An 18,432-nucleotide genomic window follows, 5' to 3' on the forward strand; every position below is an offset into this window, starting at 1 on the left:
GTGGTTGCCACCTGAAGTTTGGTGGGGCATGGAGGTGGGTGAGGTGGCAGTTTGGTAGCACTGAGCCCTTAATCTGGGGGATCTGACGTTATCTCCAGGTAGATGGTGTCAGAATTGAGTTGAACTGTAGGACACCCAGCTGGTGTTGGAGCACTGCTTGGCAGTGTGGGAAGAAACACATGCATTATAATTGGTGTCAGAACTGTAGCTGCCAACTACCAAATGATTCTGATTCACTTGAAGCCAAGGTGAATTTCCTTGTACTACAATGGCTTTATTTTTAATCAGATCTCTTGGTGGGGAGGAACAGGTTAGCAGAGTGAGGTCATGCTTTTGCATGCTCCCACCTCCCTGCCTTCCACCTTTGAGCTGGTGGAGAACAGCCTGTCTGGCATCTCTTCCTGAATTCTCAGGAGGTTTTGCTGTCCTGACATCTCGCTCTTCTTCAAAGGAGGAACTTGGCAGAAGACTAGGGCAGGAGTGTCAAAGTTTATTTGAGGGGTTATGGTCAGGCTTAGTAGGTGAGCAACTCTTTCAGCTCCTGGGTTTCCCCCAACCCCGGTCTTTTAACTCCTCCCTTAATGTTTTCGGAAAACTGGGATGATGAGAGATTGAATCATTCTTTTAAAGTTACTTAGAAAGACAATAGTCTTAGACTTTTCTGTAGATTCTATTTGTTAAGATTTCTGCAGCCTTATTTGGATAGCCTGTTGCTCTCCACAATGCCATATCATTAAAAAAAAAAATAAGGCACTTAGAACTATGGAAGTTGTTCTCAATTCCTGCTGGCAATCAGAATCACTTGCTAGAATACAAATGCATTTATTCCACCTGGCTGTTCCTGAGCTATCGCCTTTTATAATGAATTGGTGATCTAGCAACTAAAATATACATACACACATATACACTCATCCTCCAAACTTTAAGTAAACCCAAAGAACAACACCAGTAATGACCTCTGGCTGAATTAATTCAGCTGACATTTTGCTTGGCTGTATGTTTTAAAAATTGAGCATGCCTTCTCTATGATGCCAGTTCATTCATTCCTTAGTGTCTCTCATACCTTGCCCTCTTCCCACATTTATATGACCTGCCTGCCCTTTGAGGACTGTGAGAATTTAACCCTGCTCCCAGAGCTGCCAAATCATCTGCCCTCCTTCCCTACCTAGCCTCCCTGGCACCACAGGTTGCTCTGATAGACTGTCAGGGCTGGGACTCAGCAGCCTCTTTGAGCAATGACTATTCTGTCTACAGAGGTTCTCAGTTCAGGCTGAAAGAGAACCACTGGGGAGATGTTAAAGATCATGATGCCTGATCTACATACGGTATATTCCCCCAGGCAAGGACTGTTTCTTGTCTTTCTGGATGGAACAGAGTACGGTATTTTAAGGAAAATTTTGGTTTATTTGAGTGTGGAATCAGTATGTTATCTGCTGTTAACAGTTTCCTTTAATGAAACTCCAGATTATAACAGAGAAATTCTTTGTGAATTGTGACTAGCAAGCTACATGTTGGCAGTGAATTAAGATCTTTCAATATATTTCTTAAAATATTTGGTGTTAGAGCTCCACCCATTACTTCTACTTTCTAACCCAATGGGAAGGCCTTTAAGTGCCCATGAAAGTAATGATTCTGTACAGTCCTGGATCGAGCAGGGAGACCTAGAGCAGAGGGAGACCTCTGTGAGTCTAAAAGATGTGTTAGCTTTAGGCAAGTTCAAACCAGGTTCTGCACCAGCCTGTACCCTGATGTGTGTATATGGAGAACTGGATCCAGGTTTAAACAATGAAGCTTGATGCCCCTATTTCAATGGCTACAGAATTTCTTGTTATAACTGTTACATCCAGAATTTGAACTGACTTCAATTTTTTTTTCCAGAAGTACCATTCTTATTCTCCTATATGTAACATGACTTTTTTTTTGCCTCCCGACTGGACCCAAGTGACAGAAAATTTATCTCAGTAAGTTAGAGGTAATTCAGGTTTCTTTACTCAGTTTCAGAGTTCCCTCACCCTCTCCCCAGAGTTGCTTCTAAGTGTTGGGCATTTTCATAGAGCTCAGTCTGGGGATGGAGTAAGGGAGTGCGATGATGTTTGTCACTGCCCCATCTTATCCCGCCTGGTCCCAAATGCCCATTCACTGTTATCAAAACCACTTTGTTGCTTAGGAACTCTCCAGGTCACTCTCTCGCTGAGTGAGTTCACCCCATTTCAAGGGCACAGGCCAATTTTAACTGTTGTCTCAAAGGGCTATTGGTCAGTAACTTATTTTAAGACTCATGTCAATGAATCTCATATACTAATGCAGCTCTAACTTTAATGTGCACCCTAGCTACCTGGAACCATGGTAAAATGAGGGTTCTGGCTTAGAAGGTCTGGATTAGGGCAAAGCCTGAGGTTTTGCATTTCTAACGAATTGCCAGGTAATGCTGAAGCTGCTGGTCCCTTGAGTAGCAAGACTGTCTAGGCCAGAAGGGCTCTCACTTTAACCGAGGTCTCAGCCTCCCTCTCTTCTACACACTTGGGGAAGTGATTTGGAAACAGGGGAAAATTTGGTTAAATGGCTGCAAATGCACTCCCTATCTACAAGTCTTAATTTCTTCAGGGAACATCACTGCTTAAAAGAATGAAAGAACAGCACTTCTTTTAAGATGCTCCTAAGGTCCTTTTCAATTACCCAGGTAGGATCTGTTGGAATCGCATTACCCTTGACTTTCCCCATGCCTTTATTGTTTACCTTATTCATGCACCCTACCTGGATGAGAAACAAAAAATGACATCTCCTCCCTCCCCCATGATCCTCTCCTTTTGGTATTCATGCCCTCGTGTAATCCCTTCCCCTAGAGTGTTGACTAAAGTTGCTCAGTTAACAGAATCCAGTAGAAGTTTGAGGATGTCATTCCCGAGATTAGTTTATAAAATGACCGACTTCCTTCTTGGACAGGTACTCTTTCTGGGATCCCTTGTGCTGGGAGATGCAAGCTACCACTTTGTGAGCAGCCTTATGGACCCCACCATGTAGCTAGAAACTGAGGCCTGAGTGCAGCAGCTTGCAGGGAACTGAATCCTAGAAACAACTATGTGAGTGAGCCTGGAAGTGGATCTTTCAGTTCAGTCCAGTTTTGAGATTATGACTGCAGCCCCCACTAACAGCTTGAATGCAAACTCAAGACAGAACTTGAGCCGGAGGTGACCAGCTGAGATGTGCCTGGATTTCTGACCCACAGAAACTGCTTTAAGCCTTTCAGTTTTGGGGTAATTTGTTTTACAGCAATTGATAATACGTCCACCTAACTCAGATGCCAGGTATTTGAAGAACATCATTAAAATGCGCTACTGGCCTATCATGAAGCAAATGCGCAATTAATATGACAAAAGGAAGAAGCGTTAGTTTTCGGACGAGTGGCTATTTGACCTGAGGAACTCAGTGAGCGGCTGGAAATGACACACACATACATATGTACATATATACTAGACCTTTGGACCTTTTTTTTCAACGTGTAACTCTAGGGTGTCTGAGTTAGAAAGTCAGCTTAACCTTTGCAGCTATAAACTGACTACACTGTCTTGTCTTGCCTTGGGAGAGAAAGAAAACGCAGTGAAATCAACATTTCTCCCGTTGCTTAAGCCTCCCGGCTGGCAGGACCTAAAGGTTCTTTTCCCTGACCTCTTTTCTAGTTCCAATAGCTGAGTTTTCTCACTCCAAGGAAACTACCTACCTTTGATTCTGTAAAGGTATTAGGGACTGGGGAAACACGAGACCTTTTTTACCAGCAATCTCGAGCGTTTCGGAAGAAACCCCTGGAAAGCTGGGCGGGCTTTGTGTTCGCGCCAACTCTGGGGCTTTTAAATCAAACTTCAGAGTACAACTCCTAGTTTTCTGAAAGTCGTGCGAAACGGACCTTCCTGAAGCCTGGGAAGCCGCGTCGCTCGGCGTCAGGGTTCAGACTCCTCCCCCGCGAGCCGCGCGGCCGGGGGTTTCCCGCAGGAGGACGACCCCCGCGCGTCCCAGCTTCCCGCCGCGCGCCGAGGGGGCGGGGCCGGCCGCGCTCCCTCCCCGCCCCGCCCCCGCTCCCCACACCCACTTCCCGTCCTCCGCCGGCCGCCTGCGGGCGCGACTTCTCCGGGCGGTGACGAACTGGGAGGAGTCCGCCGCCGCCGCCGCCGCCGCCGCGGGGGAAGCCATGCCCCGGCCCCGCCGCGCCTCGACCCCGCCCCCGGCTGCTCGCCGTCTCCCGGGCCGGCGGCCGGAGTGAGCAGGAGCGACGGGCGAGGAGCCGCCGCCCGGCCCGCGATGTCACCATTGTTCAGCTGGGTGGCCAAGGTAGGCGGCGTCGGGCCGGCGCCCGTTACCGGGGCGGGCAGCCCGGGAGCCGGCACCAGGGCCGCGGTTCTGGGAACATTGGGAACCGTCCGGTCGTGAGGGCGGCGGGCGCCCGCGGCGGGGTCAAGGCCGGGCAGGGGGCGCCCGCAACCCGGGGAACGCGCCTGTGCGGCCCGGGTCGTCTGCCAGGTGGTTCTTTCTCATTCATTAGTCTTGGATCCCCGTGGGCGAACGGGCACAGTGGCCTCACGCCCATTTCACTGGTGGGGAGAGTGAGGCAGGACGCCGAGCCCCAGGTGTTCCCGCCTGCGCCCGGCTTCCTTGGCCGCGCAGGCCTCCGCGCGCCGCGATTCGCCGCTCGGTGTTTTCCTGGCCGCGGGACCTGTGTGGCAGCCTCCTGGGTACAGGTTTGGCTCGGTTGCCGGGATAGTGCGCTGAGGCTGCCACAGGCTGAGCTTGGTGCACACAGAGGGTGTCTGCCTTTTGTTTTAAACTCACTAGTTTCAAAGGGCAGGTTTTGAGATCTAAGTTTTAAAAGTTTTATTTTCAGAACACTGACCTCCTTAGAATAACTGAGCGTTACAAATACAGGCCAGTTACAGTTTTTCTAAAATGAAAGGATTGGAGTAGATTTCTGTAGTACCAAGTAGCTTGACACAGTAATGGAATTATTTTTATACCCTCCCGGAGTAGCAGCTACCTGGGTGTTTTGAATGATGCATCGCTCCCAGCCTCTGAAGGCCAGCGGGTCAGAGGGGCATCTTTCTCCCTCCCCTACGGACTCTTCCCTTTGCCAGCCCTGTAGCAGGGTTTGCTCCTGAGGGGGCTGAGTGATAAGGTCATGGGGTACCCTTTAGCCATTTTGTGACCCTTTACAAATAATCATTAGATGGTGGTTCTGTCTTCAGTTATGATGGAATGTTTTTGGAGTGCTTTTTTTTAAGTCCACTTTTATAATGTCTATTTGTGAGGCACAAGGCTTCACCTGTCGCTTAAGTGGTAATAAAATGGAGACATTGAAACCAGATAACGTTAGTTATTAGCAGGCACTATATCCTATTCTGTCTCGGAATCCTCACCAGAATCTTTACTTCCCAGCTGGTGGCAAAATGAAATGACTTTCAAAAAAGCTGTGAGTCCTTGTAGTTTTTGACTGAGCGATTGATAATGCCCAGATTTTCTGGGTTTGAAATGATAGCTAATTGGCTTTTATAAGTAATGGTAAATTTTAAATATGGTGTCATGTGGTTTAAAAAGTAATTAAAGGTGTGTTGTCTGATACATTTTACTACTCTTTCTAGTTGAGAATTTGCATCCATTTTTATATTGCTATGCTTTATATGCCAAGGGCCTTTAAAGGGAGGAAAAAAGATTCATTTTTTAAATTCCAAAATTAATAAGAAGCAAATCTCAAAAAATACCCCCAAAAACCCAGCTTATTGCAAGTACTGCTTTATAGTTTTATTTACTTTTCCAGAATTTTTCACTACAGAAGTTAAGTTGGACTTCTGTTTACGTTGGCCTGCCAAGGTGGCAGTGAAAACACCAGACTGAAGCCTTATTTCCAAAAAATCATCAAAGACTTTAAATGAGGATTGTCAGTCTTCTCCGACTGGCAGTACTTTTAAAAGCTTATGTAGTTCTCAAATTTCTCAAGATTTGTGAACTGTATGTTGATACCTTCATCTAAATTCTGAATCATGTTATTCCAAAGTCAAACTACAGAACAACCACCAACTATGAAATATATTTGGAGCAAAGTTATCAATTAGTTGTCAGCATAATTTTGAAAATTGTAGTTATTTTACATTTCATTTCTTCTAGGTGGTATGCTATTAAAAATTGCATCCTGAAATGAATTTTTATAGACAGTATTCAGTGAGAGCTTTTAGAATGTTAAATCTTTCTTTGAAAGTCCATTTCTTGGTGTTACAGGTAAGAATGACTTTATGGAACCTACCTGATTTATGGTTAAGAGACAAGGCATTAAAAACACTTTGCATTATAAACTTGGGAGTGTTTTAAAAGCAGAAACAAGAAGAGCAGATAATACACATAGTATATGTAATCCCAGAGTACATTGATACTTGATGTTTCTTGACCCTTCAAGAATACACACACAAATTCATAGGAGCACACACTTCACACAAACACTTGCACATCTAATTACTTTTTTCTGTTTTGAACTTTGCAAACTGCAGCTCAACACCTGGTAGGGAAGGAGGGAGCGGGCATCCCTTGATGTAGATGGATACCCGAGTAGGAAATTTTTCTTGGATGATGCATTAGAATTGTATAAATATTGAATATGTAAGAGTGAGCAATTTCAAGGTGTGGGAATAAAGTCAAAACAGGGAAGAATTTATTTCAAGAGATTATCTGTTTAAAAAAAAAATGCAGTTTTTTTTTTGTTGTTAAACTGGTCATGACTTGGATCATTAAGGCCAGTGTGCATTGTATTGCCAATGGGGCCAGGTTTTATAAGGGTGTGATTTCTTGATTAGTCTTTCTTTGGGGACACTTGAGTTTTTATATTATAAGTAAAAACAAATTCTCAAGCTTTGTGATTTTCATACTAAACCCATAGATGTCCTCACAGTCTGGCAGTTTTGAGTATGTCATTTGTTTTCATGCCTCCATGTATCAATCGGTGAAGAATATTGAACTGCCAGGTAACTTTGAATTTATTTTAGATTAGCACCTGCCTGTAAAGATAATAACTAAGGTAATAGTATCTTAAGTTTGTGGCTTTTAAATATATATGTCAGTGTATCAGATAAAATGGGAAATGGGACCTAAATATATCCAAATTTTCTGTGTTCTCAAATCCCAGTGCAGTTTCATAAGTTTATGCATTGTATTAAGTTATTTTCCAGTGCTCATGTATTTATTCAGCAGGTGTTTATTGGGTACCTTCTGTGTACCATGCCCTGTTCATACCCTTACTTATTTTTTAATGATGAAGGAGGAATTAGTTCACTTTGCACAATAGACTTATCCTTAAAAAGTGTGCATGCTGAAGCTTTGTAAGCCAGTATTTAAAAATGCTTTAGGGAAGCAATCCTTTTGTAAAACAAGCAGTCACTAATATTTTATGTGACCCAGGTTTTTCATATTTCGGCCTTGCCTAAAACAGGTTTATAGCCATTTAACAAATGTGTTCAACCCAGATATTTATTGAGCACCTATATGCCAGGTTTGTTTGAAGAACTGGAGATTTAGCAATGAACAAGGGAGATGAGCTCCCTGTTGTTACAGAGCTCAACTTCTAGGTAGGAGAGACAGGAAGCAAGCAAAAAAGGTAAACAAACTAATTTCAGGTGGTAGTAAGTGCTAGGAAGAAAAACAAACAAGGCGGTTTGATGGAGAGTACTGGAGGCTGGGGTGGTATTCCACCTGAGTGGTCAGAAGGCACTAAGCCTGTTCTGGGCAGAGGGAACATCAGGGAGCGAGGGCTGCAGGCAGCGCCAGGTGAGCATGTGGAGGGCGGGTGTGACTGGAGTACAGTGAGCTGGTGTGGAGAGGTGGGTCCTGAGTTGGGGACCTGTATCTGGACCAGGATTCCTGGGGTTCTGGGGGTCAGTATGGGGCCTGGATTTGCTTTCAGGCGCAGTGGGAAGCCATTAGAGCCAGGAAAAAGGAGTGGTGGCAGCTCTTGTATGCTTTGGGTGGAAGCAGAGGGACCACTTGGGGGCTGTTGCGGTTTGGGCAGGAGGTGGTATGTAGCTTGGACTTTGGTAGTAAGGAAGGGACACCAGTGGATACATAATTGTTCTTTATCTTCTGAAATGATGTTGCCCAGTGGCTCTGCTATCTTGTTTGTGTGAGATTGGTGCAAATCACCAAGTAACTGCTTTTCTTTGAGTACAAACACAACGTGTCCTTTGGTTGGCTGCTTCTGACCCCTGCTTTCAGCACAGTTGTGTCCCCTCCCTGGGCTTATTTACCTTTGAGGTTTCCTGCAGACTGGATCAGCCCACCTTGGGTGCCTTGGACCGCTGAACTTGGCCTCCTGTTCCTGAGTGTGGCAGCCTTCGGTAAGGTGTGGCTCTGACTGTTGCTAGTGTTTAGGCAGCAGAGTGGCTGTTTGCTTAGTCAGTCTGAAGTTGGTTTGCCCCAGATTAATATGATGAAGTATTTCAAAATATAAATTTAGTCCTTTTGTGGAATTATATTACTTTCAATCAGCAGATGTTTAAATTTAATAAAGAGGGATAAACTCCTTGTCATAGACATTCCCTGAATTTGAAATTTTGCTGCCTCTACCAAGAAAGCTGGTATAGTCTAATCAAGACTTCAGCAGAACTCCTTTGGGGCAGTTTTGTTTGGCAGTGGCTTTGGGAGCTATAATTGCTTGGAGTGACAGTAACTTGGGCACAGGTTGGTTTTACTAAGAGAGAATGGAGAAAAGCAGAGATAGAAACCCCGTCTAATACACACCAGGACACCAAGCCCAGAGCTGATTTCATAATGAGGAAAAAGGAAACTATATTTTTTTCCTCTAGACAGATTCTTTAAACTGACCTTAACCTGTATGTGCCTCAGTCTTGGTCTTCTGTTTCTGACTGTCTAAATCCTTCCCATCTTCCCTGAAGCATCTCTGATATTCATTCATTGGATGAAAAGGAGCCCCTAAGGTATTTCCTCTGCTCTGTAGGAGTTCTGGCAGGGGAGGATAGACCACTAGCCAGCTGGCTGTGCCATGGGAGGAGAGGATGTGGCTCCTGCCCCAGCCTGAATGTGGCCGAGGAGGATTTAGCCAGGCAGGGGACAGTGCACCAGGCCGTTGGAGTAGAAAGTGCAGAAGACCTGGAGGCGTGGTGGAGGACCCTCAGTCACAGGCTGCTGGTCAGGCTGGCAGGAGCATCTGCTGTACAGAGTAATGGAGGGTAAGACTGGGCAGGTGGACAGAGGCCACAGTTCTTATGGCATATAGACCCTTTTAGAGGAGCTGGCATTTTATCCTGGGGCAGTAGGGATGCTTTAGGGGACCAAAGCTGATCTTCCCCCAAACACTCATAGCCGCAGAGTCCATTCTGTGTGATGCTTTGTGTGGTAGTTATTTGAATGTTGTAGCTCCTTTACTGGTCATTAAACTCCATGAAAACGGGTGATGTTGTCTTATACCAGCACATAGAAATCACTTGGGCATCTTATTAAAGTACAGCTCTGCTCTGCTGGATCTGGATGGAACCCAAGAGCCTGCATCTCCAACAGCTCCCAGGTGGTGCTGACGCTGTTCGTCTGGGGACCACATTTTGAATCACAAGGTTCTTAATGTGTGTGTTTTCTACATTCCTACCATTAGAGGAGTTGCTCATAGTTTCAGGAACAAATGCCTTGATTGCAGATTAGTCCTTTGTATATGGGAAAGTAATACTGAAAATAATGTCCCATGAAAGAAAACTTTAAAAAATTTCAATAATCTGGAAATTGGGTGTCTGGTGAATAGGAGTAGAAGGAAAAAAAATTTGCACTGCATACTCTTGCACCCTCTTAAAACTTTGAATGTTTTACATGTTAACAATCCAGTTTATTGAATTAAAAAAGACTTTGGCCTTTTCTGTTTTTCAGTATATTTAACTTTTCTCCAAATTCTAGTAGGATATTAGAATAGGCTAGGAATCAGATTGCTATTGAAAATTAGATTCAGATTGCCCTTTTCTTTTTTTTTTAATAGACCTAATTTTTTTAGAGCAGTTTAAGGCTCAGAGCAAAATTGAGCAGAAGGCACACAGATTTCCCATATACCCTCTCTTCCCACATGTGCATAGCCTCCCCCATTATCAACATTCCTCAGCAACATCTAGATAATGTTTGTTAACAGCTGATGAACCTGCCTTGACACATCATCACCCAGTCCATAGTTTACACTGGTTCATATTTGGTGTTGCACATTCTGTGTGTTTTGACATATGTATAACGGCATATATTTGTAGTATGCAGAATAGATTCACTGTCATAAAAATCTTCTGTGCTCTGCCTATTCATCTCTTCAACCCCTGGCAACCACTGATCTTTATAATTTTGCCTTTTCCAGAATGTCATCTAGTAGGAATAAAATAAATATATATGTTTTCAGATCAGCTTTCTCTTAGTAATACACATTTTAAGTCTCTTTTGTGTTTTTTCATGGCTCAGTAGCTCATTTCTTTTTAGTTCTGGATAATATTCCATTGTCAGGATATACCTCAGGTAATCCATTCATCCACAGAAAGACGTCTTGGTTGCTTCCAAGTTTTGGCAAATATGAATAAAGCTGCTATAAACAGTATTGTGCAGGTTTTTGTGTGTATGTAAGTTTTCAGCTCCTTAGGGTAAACATCAAGGAGAACGATTGCTGGATCATATAGTAAGAATGTGTTCAGTTTTGTAAGAACCTGCCCAGCTATATTCCAGAGTGGCTGTACCATTTTGATTCCCACTAGCAATGAATGCTGAGAGTTCCTGTTTCTCCACATCCTGTGCAGCATCTGGTGGTGTCAGTGTGCTAGGTTGTGGGTATTCTGATAGGTGTGTAGTGGCAACTCATATGTGTTGCTTTAATTTGCATGTCCCAACGGTATTTTAAAAAAAGAACTTTATTTGGCTATAGTTATGAATTTAAAGTTAAGTATCTTTAATTTTTCCATTATTTCTGTTTCTGATTTTGCTATTTGCAGAGTGATGAACCAGCAGTCCATACTATTTTGTTAGATTTATAACAAAGATGTGATAGAAGAGGATGTCCTTCGTTTTCATGTACTTTAGTACTTCATATTAATTTTTATGTCTGTCATGTATTATAATGGGATTAAACTCATAGGCCTTATTCACTTACTTTGGTTGAGCTTGGCCATTAACTTTGCTGAGCCTTTCTTTCTCAGCCTTAAAATTAATGTATTCTGTATTTATCTTTTAATAGATCCTGTTTTAAAATTGAGTAATGTCAGAATCTGTGCAGGAAATTGTGAAGACCGTCTGCAAATGTCAACTGTTTAAAACATGGTTAAGTTTGCAGCTTAAGTCAGTGGTTTTTGGGCATGTGTGGTGGTAGGCACGGTGGACTCAGAGAATAGGACAGAAGCCCAGCCTTTGAGTAGCTTGCATTATAGCTGGGAGAGGCGCACCTTTGAAGATACTATAAGGTGATGATACAGATGTATGCTCAATAAATCACTCAGCTGGGAGGGGGAAGACTTCTTAAGAGATGAGAGATGAGCTAAGTTTTAAAAGAAAGATGATTGAGTTGTAGGTCATTGATATGGTGGAATTTAAAAAAGAATAGTGAGGAAGTAGTTACTGTAGTTTTACAGCATGTTTTGGAATTACTCAGGGTTGCTTTCCAGCTCTGTTTGCTTTGTTTTTGAGACTAGTGACACTTAACCTTGGGGAAGGGTCATCGCATCAAATACCCAGACACAAGGAGATGCAGAGTTAAGAAAGATGCTTTTCTTTTATCCCAGCACACCTTAGGGCATACATGTACCTATCAGTAATTGTACCTAGTGTGGTGGTTACTCTGGTGTAACCAGAATGTAATTCCTTAGTCTTTTTTCTACATGAGGAATTTGAGAACCAGAGCAGTGAAGTAACTTAATTTGAGCAAGCTCCCACAGCTAGTTGTGACAGAACTTCAACCCAAGGTCTTGGACCCTAGATTTTGCACACCTTGTGAATATTGCCCTGCTGATCTGTATGTGCTTTTCTCTAAAGTATTTTACTAAAATCGGAAGTATGTAAGTCTATCAATGTGTTGTATTTCGGAATACCTTACTTAATCACTTGAGTGTGTCCATGTATATTTCAGAGTAGGCTAAGGTGCCTGTGAGGAAATGGGCAAAGAGAGGCAGCTTGAAGTTGAGCAGTTTGTTGGGGTAGGTGGAGAGCCTCCGACAGGTGTCACAAACACTCGGCCCCACCAGTCGTGTGATCTGTGTGCAGGAAGAAACCAGGCCTGAGCATCTGAAGAGAGTGGAAGTTGCTGAAGTCCAGTGTGGTGACATAGCTCCCCAGTATTGAGCTCTAGTGACTTGCAGACTCAGGAGAGTTGGGGTAGGTGTGTATAATGGAACTTCTCCTCTAGTGAGGGAGATTCTGAGTGTGCTCAGAGAAATGTCATTTGTAAAGCAGATTTAACAGGAGGGAAAATTACATGTACATTAATACAGCCATGGAAAGGTAGAGGTGATTATGTTTTCAATCACTTAATATGTGCTAGCCATTGAGTTGGGAGCTGTCAACTTGTTAATAATCGTGGAGGTAGTGGTATTCCTCCCCCCACTCTTTTTGGGAAAGAAGTATGAAGAAACTGAAGTTCACAGCAGTTAGGTAATTTGTCATAGCTGTTATGATTAAAGCTTGAATTGTCTGGCTTTAAATTCATGTTTTATCTGTTGTACCTATGCTATCTCTGTAATAAAGGGATTACAAGATATGTTCAAGATATAAAACAAGGGTGGTCAGGACTTAAGAAAAATCTTATCTCACTAAGAAATTGAATTTTTTTCCCCCTTGGTGAGAGGGGTAAACTATTCCTCTAACCCGCTTTTAAAAGTAGGTGTTTAATATTAAAGCTGTACAAGAAGTGGAGCTAATATTTTTTTAAATGACAGAATTTCATGATGTCCATGAAAAGGAAGGGAAGAAAACAGGAAATAAGAGAAAAATCACTGGTAGGAAGATTGAAGATAGATCATGACTCAGGGGAGGTTAGAGGCAACGAAATGATACACTGAAAGAGGTCAGTTCTGAGGTGACCATAAATCTGAATTTTCTATATTTTCTTTTGAGTTGTGAGTTTTGGAATATTATCGTCACTACCTATCTGATTTTCTTTTCAGAGCACCATAGAACCATGTTTTATAGTTACTCAGCTTCTCTGGGAAGTTTGGTAAGAGTCATTTCAGAATAGGCTCTCCAGAGACCCCAGCACAGGGGCCATTCTCTCTAGCCTATGACAGTACACGAGGTGGGAAGTTAACCAGCTTGGTTGGAGGCCTAGGTTCTCCCTGAGTTTGCCATTTAGCTGTGGCCAGATGCCGTGGGAATGATGATAACTGCATTGTATTAGGTAGGCCTGGTTGGTCCAGATGAGATGATGTAAGTGATGCACACACACTCTAGGATGAGCTTATCTAGGCAATGGGGTGGGCGTAGCCATGTATTTCCTTTAGATTTCTTGACTTATACTTCCCTGGTCCTCAGTCCTTGATCTGTAAAAAGAGGTCATCATGTCGAATGATCACTTTGATTGTTCTCAGTTTGGAATCTATGTCTGTATCACTGAAAGTCAGGTCAGTCATCTTAGATTGTCCACCTCTCATAAGGAAGAGGGACCCCTGGAGCCATCGGCCTAGGACACATCCCTTCTCCACTCATTTCCAGGGGAGGTATGATCCGGGACAAGGTCATGAATGTGTTCACCCACGGAATGGGATAATAGCCATCTTCCAGGCCATAGAGGATTTCTTCACAAAATATACTTAGAACATTGCTGGGCTCACATTAGCACTTAGTAAGGGAAAGCCATCTTCGCCATCATTGAATTTTGGGGTGGAGAAGACTTTTGTAGTTACTTCTGTTCCCATTTTTTAAAGACGAAACATGAGCCCTCCAGACGTGAGGTAGCTTTGTCAAAGTCATAGCTAAGATCGAGGTGTTAACAACCTGACTCTTAGTCCAGAGTTTTTTGAATCACCCTGTACTCACTATGATATTTTGGTGGTTTGTTTTTACATGTACTGCATGAAGTCAACATAAGCCCTGGTTCCATAGCACAGAGCAAGAGCAAATGCTTTTGTCGGGGCACCAGTAATTTAGATCAGATAAGGGGAAAATAGGGCAGAGAGAATTCCCTGGGCCTCTGCCACCAGAATCCTGTGTGACCTTGCCCAGGGTCACAAACTCTGCCTTGATTTCCCCTTCCCTAGCATAGGGGTAGGCAGTGGCTGCTCATTTGTTTCTGAAGTCCTTTTCATGTCTCAAAATACTGTGAAGAATTTCTTCATGGCCAGGGCTATTATAGTGTGCCAACCAGAGACGTAGATTCTCCAATTTTGGAAAACTTTAAAAACAGGAAGGAAGTTTATTTGTTTAGTGGAGTTCATAATTGTAGACCATGGAAGGCAGAGAATTGGCCAAATGGTATTCTGTGGAAGTTCTTGTTACTGGGTGGACCCAAAGGAAATCAGTCATTAGGTGAAAATAAGCTGTAAGATCTTTGAGGCAGTATTTGCCCAGAGGCATTTGCACAGGCCTATTGTGATGGTCTCTATTGTGTCAGGCTTCTGGTTTTTTTACACACATAATTTATAGACCAAAATTAAAATACTAGAGATTTAATTGTAGAATTTGACTTAAGCATGTGAGTAATGTGTTTCGCTCCTTGTGCACTCATTATTAATTATAGAATGAGCGCCAAATATTGCTCATGCTTCTATTATAGTCATAACTCTCTTATAGCCGTATTACTGTGTTTCTAGGTGAATGGAAGGCATTCTCTTCCTAAATTTAAAAATATAGGAAGGTAATACGTAGGGATTTATATTACACTGGAGGTTCAGGGAAGGCAGCCCTTCAAGAGCCTGTCCCACCCGATATTAGTGCAGCTGCTAAGAACATCATACCAGGGTTTGATTTTGTCAATTCTTTAGTGTCTAAACTAGCTGAGATTGTGAACTCTGGGTTTTTCCCCCAAGTAAGGAGCTCAGTGTTCCAGACCACCAGAGCATACAATTCTGTTTTAATTGTTTTGTTGTTGACACACACTGTTTAGGTAGTCCTGTAGTATTTTCAAATGTTCTCAGCCAATAAATCCAGCTTCTCCTTCCAGTCCATTGTTGACTACAATACATTAACTGTGCATCTTCTCAGTGCCGGGCACTTGGGACAGAGATGCCAGCATGAGCAAAGTACAGTTCCTGCCCTCATGGAGAAGACGGGTTTTGGAAGGTGCTTACATATTAGTCTCGCAATGAAAGGGGCTGAGGGAGACGTAAAACCTCTAAGTAGCATTTGGTATTCAGAGGTAATTAAGTTGCAAATGCAGTAAATCCCACTTGACAATCTCCCAGTTGATTTTACTCAGGAAAGACTATGTACTTTAAGCTGAAATATCATTCTCAGAAACATTGTTTCCAGTTTGGGAGTCAGCATTGTGGTTTGGATATAGGTGTTAAAGGTCCACAGTGTCATGGGGCACCTCACTCTAGATTTTGAAGGTTCCTTAGGTCTAACAATTTTTTTTGCTTTAACTGTGATTGAATAAACAGAGGCAGTGGAGACTGCCAGGCTCCTATCTGTTGGGAGAGGGTAACTCTGCCCTCATGCCCTTCGTGCAGGTCCCAGGGTGGGCAGGTGTGCCCATGCCTTCATACCCACCTGGTGCCTGATGTTGAACTAGGAAGTCCAAATCTGTAAGGCTTTGAGTCTAAGACACATCCCTCTCAGTCACTGGAAATGTGAGCACTGGCTGCTGTGTTTTGTTTTTTAATTTACTGGGATTTGAGGATTTAGTCTAATAACGAAACTTCAAACCAAAGACTACATTTCCTCCCAGTTAAAAGCAAATCTTGAGGACCTGTTGTGGTCTAAAAAAGAGCTCTGAAAGGAGACAGGAGGTTCTGTCAGATGCCAGTCATTCCAGCCCTCTGGGGCTCTGTTTCCTGACAAAATGAATACGTTGAGTGGTTCAAGGGCTCCATCCAGGGGGTAAGAAAGAACATGTGGATGGAAGAAGCTGCATGAGCCAAGGCACAGAGGTGGAAATGTAAATGGGCAGGAGCCCAGGATATGCGAGAGTGGAGTGGTGTGACTACCCCCGCCCCTCTCGCCTCCCCAGTTGGTGAATAGGGAGCTCCAGGAAGAGACAGTTGGTGCCCCATCCTGGAGGGTCCCGAAGGTTGGGGTGTTGGTAGATTGGAGGGAAGCTCTGAAAGGTGTGTGATTGGTAGGCTGACACCATCAGAGCTGTGTTCCTGGAAGATCAGGCTGTTTGTGGAGAGTGGGATGGGTGGTGATATTTTCTGGGAAAGGCCAGGGGCTGGGCCATGGGTTGAAGGGTCTTGGCTCTTGTCTGGTTGAGTTAAGTACTGGCCTAGACCAGCACTTGAAGTTTTGGGCTTCTAGTGAGAGAATATACGCTTTGATGGCTGATTGAACATGGAAAAAGGAGAGAGATGAGAAAAGCCACTTTCCAGTTTTCAAAACTAGTATCCAAAAGGCAGTTGGGAAACAAGAAGAGAGGAGGCCTGTTTTAGGGCAAAGATAATGAGTTTGATTTGGCTGGTTTAAGGTCAAGGTACCTGAGATCTGGGTTATTCTTGGGTGATTCATAGGTGATTGGAAATTCGAGTCAAGTTTAGGATAAATAATTCAGAGCTAAGATGGAGGTTAAGAAATCTTTGTTAGCTCTGGGGGAGTGAATGTTGGGAGTGAGGGGGAGTGAGGGGGAGAGGAGGACAATAAAAGTGGGGGAGGAGAAGAGAGGGAGGGAAGTGGATGGGGAAGGGGGAGAGGAGAGAAAGAGAGGGATGAAAAGGAGAGGAGAGCCATAAAGAGGCTTCCCCAAGATGTCTGTGCAGTGGAAGTATATTTTACTAACAAGTTCTAAAGGAGATAAGTACATTAATGAGTTCATTACCCTTTCCTCCCTTTAGGGTTTATCTTTATATTTTTATCCTTATAAATCAAGGTGAAATCTCGTTTGAAAATGTCATCAGGATTCAGAGACTACAATTCCCGCTTGGTGGGTGGAATTCTTGTTCTTTGATTGTAAAATTAATCAAGAGCAGATCAGTACTGAGATTCAGCAAGTCACACACTAGCCATTCCCTTGGCATGGGAAAAATAGCGAAACTTTGAATATGTTCCCAGCAGCGGCTCTTGTGGTTGCAGCCAAGTCTTTATCTTTCATCAGTCTTGGTTTCGGTGTTGTTCTTTAGGAATGTTCCTGATTGTAAAATATTTGGTCTCATGAAGTTGAAATTAGAGCTCCCCCCACCCCCAACATAGCAAAGCCTGAGCACGGAGGGAGGGAACTCTGCCTTCAAACTCCTGCCTGGTGGGAGCTGCTGCTCTGGAAGCCCTTGAAGGTGGAGGCAGGGTCTCAGTGCCTGTCTTTAAATAAAGCCCTAGACTGGGGGATTGACAGTCTGACTTGGAGCAGCGTGGACATGCTCCCTCCATCTGCCGCTCAAACCTTCTCCTCAAGGGATGCTCAGCATTTCTCAAGAAGTCCTACCATTCTACATGGTTCTAACTGAAAGAAGGAACTCTTGATTCCAGGTAGAATCCTTCTCACTTTGTGCTTCGCCTTCTTTCCTTCCACTTACGAGAGAGCTTCTGCCTCCAGACCCGTGACAGATGTGCAGAGGCACTGGTATGTTTCCTGTCTTCCCCATCCCGAGTGGAAAGCCCATAGCTTCCCTCCCCAGACGCAGTTCCTGGAGTTGTAGGCATCTTGTGACTTATCGCTGCTGCTTTTAAAGTCTCCTAAGACTGAAAACGGAACATCCTGTGTAGCTGATGGGCAAGAAGGATGAAGAGGCTATGACCCTTCTCTTAATTTAAGGGCGACATTTCTCCGGATGCCATAGACTTTTTGTTCCTTGTCATTCTTTTGGTATCCAGGCCATTCTGCTGCTTATCCTGGGCTTATGGCCAACTAAAATCCTTAAATCTTTTTCACATGAACTTTTGGCAAGCTGGGTCTACCCCGTGAGTACTTACTTACCTGCTGAGGTTTTTGTTCTTTTGCTCTCTCTCTCTTTTTTGCAATTTACATATAGTACGTATTTTACATAGGTCATCATGTTCCTGATTTGGAGATTTTTTTGTTTTTGTATTTTTCACTTTTTATTCTAATTTATTTTTATAGAATAGTAAAGTTTTGAAACTGGAAGTGATTTTAAGAATCCTGCAGTTTAGTCCCTTCAGTGTGACATGGAAGTAAATGGCCTTGGGGGAATGGTTGGGTGCTAGAACAAGATCAGATCTTCTTTCTCACACAGTAAAAGTGTGGGCAGGTCAGTGAGGAGAACAAATGTTAGCTGAGGGGTAGGCACTGGTTATGAATTCAAACTTGGACAGCTTCATTATATGTATAATTTTATACTGTTGCATTTTTCT

General features: G+C 43.5%; 1 protein-coding gene across 8 annotated transcripts in view; it reads left to right on the forward strand.

Moving 5' to 3' along the window:
• Positions 1 to 18,432, forward strand: part of TBC1D1 (TBC1 domain family member 1) — a 221,079-nt gene that overhangs the window by 70,704 nt on the left and 131,943 nt on the right. Inside the window, exon 1 of one of the 8 annotated variants that reach the window (XM_036908462.2) lies at positions 3,923 to 4,323. The exons of the other annotated variants lie outside the window; for them this stretch is intronic. Coding sequence (XP_036764357.2) covers positions 4,294 to 4,323 — 30 coding nt within the window. The 5' untranslated portion in view covers positions 3,923 to 4,293. Of the gene's footprint in view, positions 1 to 3,922; positions 4,324 to 18,432 lie in introns of those variants that run through there. 8 annotated transcript variants of the gene reach the window in all.

This window comes from Manis pentadactyla, chromosome 5 (genome assembly GCF_030020395.1).
Source record: "Manis pentadactyla isolate mManPen7 chromosome 5, mManPen7.hap1, whole genome shotgun sequence".
Classification (NCBI taxonomy): Eukaryota; Metazoa; Chordata; class Mammalia; order Pholidota; family Manidae; genus Manis; species Manis pentadactyla.